This window comes from Rhea pennata, chromosome 26 (assembly GCF_028389875.1).
Source record: "Rhea pennata isolate bPtePen1 chromosome 26, bPtePen1.pri, whole genome shotgun sequence".
Lineage (NCBI taxonomy): Eukaryota > Metazoa > Chordata > Aves > Rheiformes > Rheidae > Rhea > Rhea pennata.
In genome coordinates this window covers 3708830-3721564 of record NC_084688.1, presented here as the reverse complement: position 1 = coordinate 3721564, position 12735 = coordinate 3708830, and the positions used below count along the sequence as shown (strand labels likewise).

The following is a 12735-nucleotide window of genomic DNA, read 5'->3' as shown; positions in this document are numbered from 1 at the left end:
GGGCGCAGGCGTCGCCTCGCCCGCCCCACCTGCGCCCGCCCTGGCGAGCAGCGTCTTCACCCCGCAACCGCCATGTCCGGGACCAGCTCCGCGTCGGAAACGCAGCTTTAAGCAGCGCCGCCGCGGGCGCTACAGCAGCGATGGTGTGTTTAAAACCTGCACGGGAGCGCGAGGCCTACTGCGGGGCACACGGCGGGGCGAGGTGCTACTAGATGAAACAAGGATTCCAGCACAGTACAGCAGGCAGGTGCAGTGTTTCAGTCATATTTTACTCTTCATTAGGTAGTTCATTTGAATGTCCGCATTACAAAATTAGCTGCCACAGCCCACAAAATATATGGGACTTCAGGAAAGCTGTCCACTTATTCAAAGCGCACAAGCTAGTATTTCCTTTTAAAGAATCATTTTGAAACAATACTGCATTAGTCTTAATCTTTAAAGCTAAATAACGCTAAGATTTCATGAAATCTACATTAGTTTTGGTTTAAAATTAATTATAATTATACCAACCATTATAAAATTAACACATGTGCATGTATCAGGTTACAGACTTTTGCATTTCAATCAGTGTGAAGTATCCCATGCTGGAACAAGAAATTCAACAGCAGCTCATTGTTAGTGCCTCAGGACAAACTTTACACAAATTATTGAACAAAAGAAAGCAAGACATTGTTTCCCCACAAAACTGTAAAGAGTGTTACAAGCAACAATAAAATGCCTTCTAGACAGGAAGCATTTATAAAATGCAGAGCTCTCTCAGATAGCAAAGTGTTTGCACAGGGGCATTCACTTCCTTCCCCCCATTTATATTCAAAAACCATACATGACCATTTACCAGATGAAGAGGATACATATCCTCTGAAACATTTCCTACTTGTTTGGGGAAATTGGCAATTGCACAGCTACTTCACTGAATTTAGCTTCTTACTGAAGTCAACTAGGCAGCAGCTGCTCAGACTAGGAGAAAAGTATTTGAGGCAAATTTGTACAGTTAAAAATATTCAAGGAAAGCTAGTTGAAGCTGCTAACTCACCATGCAATCACTCCTGAAGAAACACCACGCTTATATTACAAACTTCACATTGTATTAAGCTTGCAGCATTCAAAACTACAAGTAGGAAACAGTGTTTGCGTATATCATTCCCTGACATTTAACCAATCTATATGTTTTACACATATGCCAGTCAAGCCCATAGATGAACTAATACTGTTTCAGTCCCTTGTTGGTAAAAAAAAAAAAAAAAAAAAAAAAAAAAAAAAAAAAAAAAAAAAAAAAGAAAAATCACTTCTACAGGTTGTAAATCCCTGAAGTTTACATACTGTGTATGGAAGGCTCTAAGTTTTGTGGCTTTAACAAGCTTGATGCAAATAAATGCACACTAAATGATCATGGTGCAGTTTTCCTCCTTTTAAGAAATCCCCCCTCCCTCCCAACAACTAAAAGCAAAGTTTAAAACCAAAGCATTGATATGTTACCAGCATATGTGAACAGATTTACAATCTTCTGTTTTTTTTTAAGAACTAATGACAAAAAAGCATTCAGGAATATTGCATTTTTTTTTGAGAGAGACACATGTAGCAAAAATTTTAACCACCTGGAATAAAACTGCCAAGACAAAGCTCTCTACATACATCTGCATGTTGCTGTAATACTCAAAAAAGCAACACCAATGCATGGAGCATTTCTCTTAATGGCTATTAGTGTTCAAAGATGTGTAAGATTACGGAGTTAACTACACCTCTGTACCCTGTGAATTAAAACTCTGCAAGTGAGACAGAGACAGGTTTCCCACAATGGATTCACATAGCTTTCACTTTGATTTGCTTCATCTTCATCTGCTTCTTCTCTAGTTTCTTCTGCTCACGCCGCAAAGCGGCTTCCTGTAGAAAAGAATACAGAGATCTGAATGAACATTAATGTTCTCTTCAAAGAGGAAGCTACTCATTTCAGAAGAGGAAAACAAAAAAGAATCTCCACTACTGCACTTAGATTCACATCTCTCTAAGCACAAGGGTTGGCTCCCCGCTGACCACCTTCATGTAGTTCAGAAAGCAAGAGAATAAAGCCTGAAACTTTTCTGCCTTCTAGCATAATAAGAAGTGGAAGTTGACCCACCCTACTGGTAGGCCTATGAGCAGTCCTGGAGATATAAGAGAAATTTGCAAGTAGCTTATAACCATCTGAAAATCCATTTCACCTCTAGCCGACGCTGTTTTTCTGGATCCTCCTCATTCATGATTCGCTCCTTCTCTGCCCGTTTTTTCTCCTCTCGACGGGACTGGGCAGCCTCCTGTCTTTGCACGTGAGTCAACTTAAGGAAATTTTCTTCCACTCGAGCCCTGTTCTTATCAGCTTTTTGTTTACCCTTTTCACAGAAGAAAAGCAAGTTCAGTTAATACAGATTCCCCATACAGTAAGATTCCCCACGAGCAAAATGCAGTATCTGTGGTAGTTACATTAGCAACATAAGGCTCCCAACCTTAAGATTAAAGATCAAATAGTAACTTTTGAAATTTCATACAATATTCAGAAGAGAGAAAAGAATACACTGGTTACCTCTCTGTTCAGACGGAACTTCTTTGCTTTGTCAATAGAGTAAATAACCATGCTCATCAGAGGCAGCAAAGACTCCATATCCTTTGGGGAAGTGTTGCCTGAACCAGGCACTGGGGGGGGGGGGGGGGAAGAAAAAAAAAAAAGAAAAAAAAAAAAAAAAAGTTCCTCAAATTAATATAGAGGTTGACAGGCAGCTTCTTTTAGCTCTAATACTCCTTCCTCATTGCTCCAAATGTTCACGAAAGATGCTCTTTTCCTCCCTTTTAAGAAGGCCTTAATAACTGAAAGAAGCATGTCACTTTGGAGATTACGTTTAGATTCTTCACACAGTGGCAGGCACATTTCTCCCACACAGTCCTTCTTAGTTTAGTCAATACAGACTGCACATTTTAAGGTTGAATTCTGGCCTCTGACATAAACTTCCCTTGGAGTTACAGCCTTGAATTTCAAAGAAAAATTCAAATACCGACTCTCAGACTGTTTTGATATTGAAACAGTGCTAACCAGGAAACTCTGTGTAACCACATACTGCAGGGAATTGCACAAAAGCAAGCCATCTTCCAGAGGTGACCTAATAGAACCACCAGTAGAGATACAAGGATGTGTCCTCCGCAATTCTCAATGTTGGATTTACAAGTAGTATCAGTAGTATCAAGAATAAAGCGTCTCCGGGGAGGGGGCTCATACTTCCTCTAATTGTGCTAGGCAGCTATAAGAAGCAGACAGGAATTTAACTCACTTCATGATAGATCATTCTGAATTCAGGCTGATAGTAGCAGGATTCTGGGCTTTGCTTAGTCCTGTATTATCATCACTGTATGTCACTTGGTCCCCAATGTTACTATTGCCTTTTGTTTACTGGCTGATCAGTCAGTGATCCTGTTTACATGCACTGCACTCATTAGTGATACATCATGTTCCACATGTGACTTGCACAAATGAAGTACACCACCTCTTTCACATGTACACGCACACACACCCCATTTCTCTTACCATTAAATGTAAACAAAAGTGTCTTTTTAGTTTCGGGCAGTTTTGTAAGCTGACCCTCCCTGGGAGGAAAGAAAATAGTGGTTAGAATGCGTAAAGAAAAAATACGGGCATATGAAATACATAACATGTCTCTTGGTTCTTGACAATTTGCAAACTACTCAAGAGCAAAACAAGATTTAAACCCCTGGCTCCATCCCAATTTTAAGTCAAACCATGCAGATTCCTGAAATGCTTATTCATCAAAAAAAACACCCAAAAAACTAAAAGCATCTTTAATATAGAAACATACTAAGAGCACCACCCAGTCAGTGACTGTCAGAGGTTGTCTGAGCACTAAGACATGTTTATTCTTAAAGATGTTCAGTTTTACATATGGTCTGTTGTTTATACTATTGCTTGAAACATATTGTATGAACATTAGTGACAAAAAATGAAATTTTAAGAACACCGAACTCTTGACTGCCCCTCCAGAAAGCACAGTACTCTAATGTAACAGAGTTAAACTTAGATATTACAGAGCCTAGGTAATTTCAGTACAAGGTATACAGACCGCTTTATGATTAAAATCAAAGTGTGCTTTTTTGCTTTTTTTCTTGACAGTTTCAAGTTTTGACATGGATCATTTATTTATATACCTGTGATCACAATACACCCTTACAGAAGCCTACATAATTCACATGATAGGATAGATCACCCACGACTTGGCAATTCTGAAGCAGCAGCAGCCAAAAGCACCTCAAAACTAGGAGGCTTAAAGAAACAGAAGAAATATTGCATCTATGTATTTCTAGAATACAGGTGAGAACCAAAGAGAACAAAAGCACCCAAGCTATGGATTCAACAGCAGAATGTTTAATCATGTCAGTAGGAAAGGCCAAGCAACTTTGATTTTCTTTTTCTATACTGCAGACTTTTGAATAAACCTAGTTCTCAGTGCAGTCAGATAGCATTCTGAACTAATGTTTTTTTTTCAACCAGTAGTTCATATCTTGCAGTGTTATTTCTTGGCTGTTCAACTCTAACATGCCATATTCCTTTAGTGGGATTGCTCAGTTTTTTCCATGCAGCTGCATGCAGTCTAACTGCCAGATGTTATCTGAGATTCAGAGTTGCCCAAACCACAGATTAACCAGCACACAAAAATAAATATTAAGGCAACACAGCACCTCAATCCTCTAAATTAATACAGCATTTAGAAGCATCAGGACTGTATTCAGCTGTTTCACCTTTGCACTGAATTTCTTTTTGTGCACATTCTAGCAGGCTGCACACTGCAAACAAGTTTGTCAGCCTAGACTTTGGTTAGTGTTACAATACCTACTCTAAGGAGAAAGCTAGTTTTATACGTACTCTTGCATAAGTTTTGGACCGGAGAACTGGTCCGAGAATTGGACAGACTCAATCTTGTCAGCATAGTGTGTGAGGAAATGTACCATCTGAAAGAGAGGGTGGGGTTAGTTTTTCCTCTTAACAAGTTTTCATCAGCCTGCCCACACCGTCAGTTTGCCAGACGGTCCATGTATCAGAAAACTCTTGTGCTCAGCTTGCCACAATGACACTGAAATTTAAACTGGCAATTTGTTTAAATCAGGTTTTGCTAGAGAGGGCCTTAATGCATAGAGTTAACTTGAGCAACTCAGAGATACTAGATACATAACTGTTCTGGGGGATTTGCCACTTCATTTCGTAATCAGCCTCAACTTGGAGGACCTGCAGATACACCTTCAACATCCTCCTTCAGATTGGCTGTTGGAGCTAACTTCCATGCCTCAAAAGGCAGTTTTAAGTCATCAGTTCAGTCCAACAGTTGCAAAGTGGAACAAATAAAAGTAGTCACAATTACACCCTTCTTCTTCTACCATCCCCTAAATTTCCTTTGGGTCTTGATTTCTCTAGCTCTCACCAAGACCATTTGGCTCTCCTGTTGCAATTTTTACAGGAAGTAGAGTTGAAAAAGTTCTCACTTAAGTGTCACAGCCACAAAGGAAGATTTTTAGTAATTCACTCCAGATTACCTTTGCGTCCATCATTCCCTCTGTGACCTCCCCCATCTCCGACAAGATGGCCAGCGAATCTGGAAGCCCGTATTTTGCACCAGACTTGGGTTTATCACTGCAGAACTCACTCTATTGCAAAAAGAGGAAGAGGAAAGAAATAAAAGTCCCAAGCATTTAAGTATCTCATCAGATTGAACAGTTCCAGCACAATGGGACTCCTAAATAGCACCCGATAAGAAACAATAAACATATGTTAATTCAGTTACTCAGTTTGACTGGGGACGTTTCAAGCATAAGGAACACACGCAACATCAACACATGTAGTTGTCTTAACTTAGTATCCCCCTTCAATAGTGAATGCTTTGGGGAAAATGAAGAACAGTTATAATATATCCAGCTGGAATGGTCAATGTAGATTAATACACCTTGCTTATACTGTTTGATAGAAAAAAAAAAAAGCTGACTGGCATCCTACCAACTACACTTTAGTGCTGCTGTTTGAGACAAATAATCCTGTCTTACACTTCAATGCGTTTTCTTGATTTTATGTTATGTAAAATGGATGACATAGGCCCAGACTTTTATATTACATATCACTTAAGTTGACTTTTCACTCCTTGACAAAACCATTTATGCAGATTCAGTCAGGATACACATAAGTCTAATTAGACCTTATGATATACTTCAGTATCCATCTAAATTAACTATACACCAAAAGGAAGAGTTGCTATCAATTGCCTATTCTCCCATAGTTCCAGCACCAGCTGGCTAGCACTTCAGATGTTTGATGGCATTAGGCTTTCATCCATTAGGTGAAAATATCTTCTCCCCCTAGACTAATTCCAGTCTCAAGTTTTTAGCTGTTCCCAACAATCTACCTGGAATTGAGAAGTTCTTACACCTCATTATTCATTTTCCCATTACTCCAATTTGAACACACATACCAGGTCCTGCATCTCTTTCTGAAGTCGCACCAGTGCTTTCCTTGTTCCAACAGCAAACACATAGGTGTCCATATCTTCATCATTCATTGTTACTTTTATTTGCTGTGGAATAAAACATTAGCAGCCTTGATCAGATGTATAGGATGAACTTTTGCCTTCAAACTACTGGCCAAATGGACACCTGTGTCTCTTACGATGGAAGTGCTTCTGCTACTTCAAAGTTTGTCTGAATTTTTCATTCATCTTTCATAACCACAAAGAACAAAGCCTAAAGTGAGGCAATATACAGCTAAGATAAAGGTTGTTAAATTAGAACTTCTTAAGAAGCCCATTTATGTTTAAAGATGCACTGAGTACTCAATTCATCTTTCCAGTGTAATGCTGCATTGTAATAACAATGAATAGAATAGCAGTTATGCATTACAGCAGAATAACAGACTCATTTGCAGCACAGATATGCACTGTTTGTGAGCCTCTGCCCACATCTAAATTAAGTATTTTCATGGAAGCATACATATATGGAAAAAATATTCATAGTGCACACATCCATTCTTCTCCAAAACGTATCAGCTCTTGGCATTTACGGAGATAGAGATTCCCCTTATCCCCAAGGGCAAGGTACCAGGCAAGAAGTAGTGTTACAAGAGGTTCATGTGCAGACTAGCATATGCACTTACTAGCTCTATTAAGACAGAAGAAACAGAAGAACAATCATTAAATATTTCAGATCATAAAACCATGTTTTATCAAGATGAGGTATTAAAGCATGATAGGCTGTTCACAAAACCACTCAAGCAATAAGACCCATAGATAACAATTTGCTAGTCGTCAGCAGTTTGCGTTCTGGCGAGAAAAGAAATATGAATGATTCTTGCAGATTACTGCAACGGATGCTGAGCTGGAAGATGTGGAATATGGTAGAAAGACACCCAGCAGCTCACTTGGGGATTATGAGAATAATCAAAAGCAGCAGGGCAAAAATGAAGAAATCCAACAGCTTAGCTGAGTACATACCACTTGGTCACAAGCTGGCCTCATCATGCGGGCAAGAACATTCAGTAGGTCTTGTCTCTTGAGGAACTAAAACCCACAAATTTATAAACACAGAAAAAGATGGTTAAATATACCTGAAATGCAACACTTCATTAGCTCATAGGAGGAGGATCAAGGAAAAATGGGGCCTGTTTTCTTCTCCTGTTCTCTGTGTTCATTCCCTAAGCATTCACTATTACCCTCTTCTGGTGGCAGAACACTAGGCCATATAGATCTTTAGTGTGACCATTTTTCCATTCATGTGTGCATATTCAGAATCCTAGCCCTGAAGCAGAGCAAGACTTGAGCTGGGACTCCTTGTTGTTCACGCTGAAACGGAAGTTTTTGGACTTGAATATTGGCCAGAGGTAAACAGTGCTACAAACTCACTCATCCTTACCTTTAGCTGGATAAGCATTCCTTCACAGCACACCCTGCCAGAGCACCACAAGTTATATATGTGTTCATTTTCTTGATTTAGTTTCCCAGTGCTTGTAGCTTCTTTATTAGTGCCATCATCCCCTGAAAAAAAAAACAATAGTGAAAGGTTACTCGCTGTCTAACAATCACATATTTAAATACCAATGTAGCATCAACAGGCTTAGATTACTTCAGTATCACTGTGAGACTTCTGAATAACTTGTACTACAACATCGTAATCATCTTTCAGCACTGGAAGACTGCGTATTATTTATCTACATGCAGAGCCATCATTAGTATTAACATGAACTTGCATGTAAAAAATTACTTTATAGACTACATGAAGATTCAAAACCAGGTTCTGTTCAAATAAGCTGAAGTAGAGCCTGGGCACTGTGGAACTTACCAACAAGAGCAAAGTTGCTTTCTAGTAGCTCCCTGTGAGTATTGAACCATGCCTGAGCCAGACGGTTGTTTTTGTTCTTTCCAATGATGTAATTCATGATGTAAGCAAGAAGACCTGTTACCATCAAAATCTCCATGTAATAACTCTCCCAGCTGTTTTGAAGGTGAGCAGGGACCTATGGTTAATGATTGGAGATTGTTTTGTCTGTATTGAATGAGGGGATTCCACATGCACAAGACATTTTGGAAAACAGAGTACTGGAAAAGCTTCCTCCCAAATACAGCAATAAGCTTATCAAAGGCAACAGGACAGAGCTAAATCTATTAATGCATTTGGCTTTGCTGGTATACAATAATCACATTGAAAACAACTGATAACAGCATTCCCAAAATACCTGGCTAGCACAAAATATTTCTCTCTTGCAATCCAGCCAGTGCTAGCATTTATCCCCTCAGAACAGTCAACAGCCCAGCATTTCAACCCAACTGATTGATAAGGCTTGAAACCCAAATGATCAATCACAGCATTATCTGATCGTAGCGTAACTTCTATTGAAACCTAAAGCAATACTCAATGTCCAAGTGCATTTTCAGAATATCACTAGGAGCCACAGACCGCACGGGGAAACCCTGCCTGATCTTGCCATCTTCAGAGAACCATAATAAAATATTTAGCAATTCTACTAACACCACATAACTGTTCAGTCATAAAAGTATGCAAACTCTCATTTCTATAGCCAAGGTCGGCCATGATATTTAAAAAGAAATTTTACACAAAATAAAAAAAATGCAGGCCTTTGGCACCTGGATCATTCTATAAAAGCCTCTTTTGGAAGGCAAAGGTAAGATGGATGGGGTGAAGAGACTTGCTTCAAAAAAGAATCAGAAAACCATTTTTGATCAGAAGATTTAGACCACAGACAAGCTAAAAATACACAATTTAAGTATTATTTTAAGCATATCAATGTAACCTTTTTTTACATTCAGACAAACCCCCAGATCTGTATTATTTTCCTGGATTAAATGAAGCTCATCACTATAGCTCCTTCACTTCTCCCCCATACTCATATGAGTAAGAGAGGCTATGTCACAAAGTGCTTTGGCCAAAACTATGTTTCAAAGTCTGTTTGTTTTAGTGAAGTATTTCCTGATCTGTATTCCAGTCAACAGCTCTCAGTTTTAACAGAGCACAGCACTGATCTAAGGACAGAAGTTCTGCAAACTTTACATAAATCTAATAGCAAGTTATTCAGGACAGATTCTTTCTTACTGTATGTTTGTATAACAATGACCATATTGGCATACTGCCATAAACAAATAAGTGATGAAGTCCTTAACAGAGAGAATCAAAATTTATACCTACATTAACTATTGTTATAGGGTCTTTACTCTTGCTAGGAGATGCATCTGGTTTCTCTTCATAGCCTTCAAACTCCTCATCATCATATGGTTCACTCTCGGTATCTCCTTCCTGAAGGACAAAATTACAAATAGCATGAAAAGCCAGTCTGGTAATCAAAATTCAAAAAGGTAAGAATGTAGAGTGTGGAGATACCGTTAAGGAAATGAGACACTACCTGTGCATCTGCATCATCAAAGTCTTCCTGATTCTCATCCTGACCTTCAAGTTCTACAGTGGCTTCTTCTTCATCATCTTCTGTAGTGATGATCCTCTGAGGAGACTCTGTGACTGCATCTTCAGTAACATCTTCAAATTCAGCAAAGTCATTATCATCATACTCCATAATATCATCTCCATCCTCAAATTCATCATACTTTGCCAATGAAAAACTCCATGGGATGAAGAGGGCAGCAAGGAAAATATATAAACTCTTCATTTTCACTGCAAAAAACCCAAAACATTGCAAAAAAAACTCCTTATGCTAGAAGATGTAATTGCTCTTACATCAAAGCTCCAGTAATGCCCAACTTTCAAGAACAAATTTACAACACCATCAGAGGTCAGACCAAAGAGAAGGGAGAAAAAATTCTGTATGAATTTGCAGTCTTCAGTAAAGAGAATACATTTACAAGAAAAAAGAAAAAAAACATAGAAGGTGATGTGCTAGACTCTTCTGCTTGCAGCAGAAGTAGCTGAGGCAACAGCAAATTTACATTTAGCTAAGTTGTTCAGATAAGTTCTAGAAATAGAGATGTTCATGCAAAAAAAAAAAAAGATTCTTCAATAGCATCTCAGAGTCAGGCCAACAGCCTTCTGATTTGACTCATTTCAGAGAGTATCCACTATGCCTATGGTTGTTACTAATTAGCAATTAAACATGGTTAGATCAATGAACGTGTTACAATAGCAGTAGATCTCAAAGTGCATTTAACCCATTAACTTTCAACAGCAATGCTCCAATTGCCTCTGCTAGTTTAAAAAGGCTAATCTTTGATCTTGCTAATCTGCGTGCTCAGAATCAGGGCCCACAGCACCCTGTCACTATTTTTATTCAGAGCTATAGATCTTTTGTTTTATGGTCTACAAAAAACACGAAGAGGAGGGATGCTGTATGGTTCCCCAAACAAAGTAAACTGGGGCTCAGGAGACTGAGGTTCTGCCCCCCAGATCTGCCGCTAGCCTGCAGTGACAGTTTTTCAGATAAGTTTACAGTTTTTTTGCCCCCAGATTCCTATATTTTTTGTGCTTAATCTCAAAACAGTCCTAATCTCCTAGTCAGATTGTATATCACCTACAAAAACAAGGTCTAAATTGAGGGCCTCAAAGAACAGAAATAACCTACTGCTGCATTTCACAAATATCTATGGAGGATCAGCTGCATCAGACTTGGCAGTAACACTCACTCCTTCTCACAGGCAGAACTGAGTGGGAACTTGAATATTAATGATACTGTTTTCTTACATACCTGAAATAGAAACAATTTGTTTCCAAATTAGACCAAATCTCCTCTGAATACAATGTGCAGTGAACCTACTGCTAAGAATAACAAGAATGGCTAAAATGAATGCCTTCATCTAAAACTTTTCATGCTAGCAACAACTTGAACAAAACATGTTCACAAGAACATATGATCAAGATGGAAAGTACAGCGAAACAGAGCCCAGAAATTTGATGCATTGTTTCAGGTATGCTATAGTTTTGTGCAGATGTAAAGGGGAAGAAAAAAAAACACTATTTACATGATGACAGAATCTGCAGTCAGAAGATAAAAACACCTGGATAGAACCACCTGCTCAGCCAAACCCCCAACAGTCTCAGAATCAGTATTTCATCACTGAATATATCCAGTTGCAAAGTACCCTTTAACCTCCATAAAACCTTATGCTAAACAAATGCCTGCAGCTGCTCACGAAGAGCTAGTTGAACTACAGACTTGGGTGAAAAGGCGAATACATTCCCGACACAGCCGTCTCTGTTACAAGGCAGAGGGGATTTTAAGCACGAACAGCTACAAGAAGCAGAACATGCTTTGGCAGGGCCTCACCATTCACATGCCACCTACTTTCCCTGGCAAGAGGGGCCAGCTCAGCCGCTGATCTCCACAGGGGAAAGAGGGGAAGGGGAGGCGCCGGCCCGCAGCTGGCCTGGCCGCCGCGAGCCCCGCCAGGGCCCCTCCCGGGACCCCCGCGCAGGTGCGGCTCCGCGTCCCGCCGCCCGCCCCACGCAGGCGCCGCCGGCCTCGGCTCCTGGCACGGACACGAGTCAAGGTTAGAGAGGCCGAAACCAGCTCCCCGCCTCGCCTCGCCTCGCCGCGGCGCGGGCCGCCCTCCGCCGCCGCCGCACGGCCCGGCCCGGCCCCAGCGGCTGCCCCGCGCCTCGCCCGCCCCCAGGGCGATACCGGCCTCCCCCGGCGCGGGGCTCCCGGCGCCCCCAGGACCACCCCTCGCGGCGGCGCGGCGGGGCCGAGGGCGGCCAGGGCCCGGCGGGGAAGGGGTGGCGGGCTGAGGCCCGGCCCGGCCCGGCGCCACCACCGCGGGGCAGACGGGAGCGGAGCGCCCGGCGGCGCGGGGCCGCGTTACCTGAGTCACGCGCCGCCGCCGCCGGACCCGGCCGTCGCGCAGCGCCCGCCGCCGCCGCAAGCGGCGCAGCCTACGTGCTTTGCGTAGCGCCACGCATGCGCGCTGGGGCGTCGGAGGGCAGGCCCCCGGCGCATGCGCGCTGGGGGCGCCGGAGAGCCGGCCCGCGCTGCGGGCAGAAGGGGCGATGCGTGTGTGTACATGGGGGCTGCGTGGGCAGACAGCACGGCACGGCTCCCTCCCCGCGCCGAGCCCAGCCAGGCCCCGGCAGCCTTCGCCCCCTGCCCAGCGCGGAAGGCGCGGTGCCGGCCCCACCGACTCGGCTACCCTTCTCCCGCGGCTTCATCGCCGCCAGCACGCATGCGCCACGGGGTGCCGTGACCTCAGCACGCCACGCACGCACGCAGCA

At 42.0% G+C, this 12735-nt stretch overlaps 1 protein-coding gene across 2 annotated transcripts; it reads right to left on the bottom strand.

The window, feature by feature from the left end:
* Nucleotides 1-248: 248 nt before the first annotated feature.
* Nucleotides 249-12410, bottom strand: CCDC47 (coiled-coil domain containing 47). 2 transcript variants are annotated; one of them, XM_062595497.1, is made up of 13 exons: nt 12330-12410; nt 9926-10191; nt 9712-9819; nt 8350-8524; nt 7924-8045; nt 7506-7571; nt 6492-6593; nt 5566-5676; nt 4901-4986; nt 3551-3609; nt 2558-2667; nt 2199-2366; nt 249-1881 (listed from the first exon to the last, which is right to left on the bottom strand). In XM_062595497.1, the coding sequence occupies exons 2-13, from the start codon at nt 10184-10186 to the stop codon at nt 1801-1803; spliced, it is 1449 nt and encodes a 482-aa protein (XP_062451481.1). In that variant the 5' UTR covers nt 10187-10191; nt 12330-12410; the 3' UTR covers nt 249-1800. The 2 variants fall into 2 exon arrangements, with proteins under 2 accessions (XP_062451481.1, XP_062451480.1); XM_062595496.1 differs by lacking the exon at nt 12330-12410 and adding an exon at nt 11795-11888.
* Nucleotides 12411-12735: the final 325 nt, after the last annotated feature.

What these genes read in the sequence shown, in the direction of transcription:
- CCDC47 (XM_062595497.1), bottom strand. Translation starts at nt 10,186, where the DNA reads ATGAAGAGTTTATATATTTTCCTTGCTGCCCTCTTCATCCCATGGAGT. An exon ending in GGTCCAAAACTTATGCAAGA is followed by an intron (nt 3,610 to 4,900) that starts GTACGTATAAAA and finishes CTTTCCTCCCAG; the next exon opens with GGAGGGTCAGCTTACAAAAC. An exon ending in AAAAACAGCGTCGGCTAGAG is followed by an intron (nt 1,882 to 2,198) that starts GTGAAATGGATT and finishes TCTTTTCTACAG; the next exon opens with GAAGCCGCTTTGCGGCGTGA.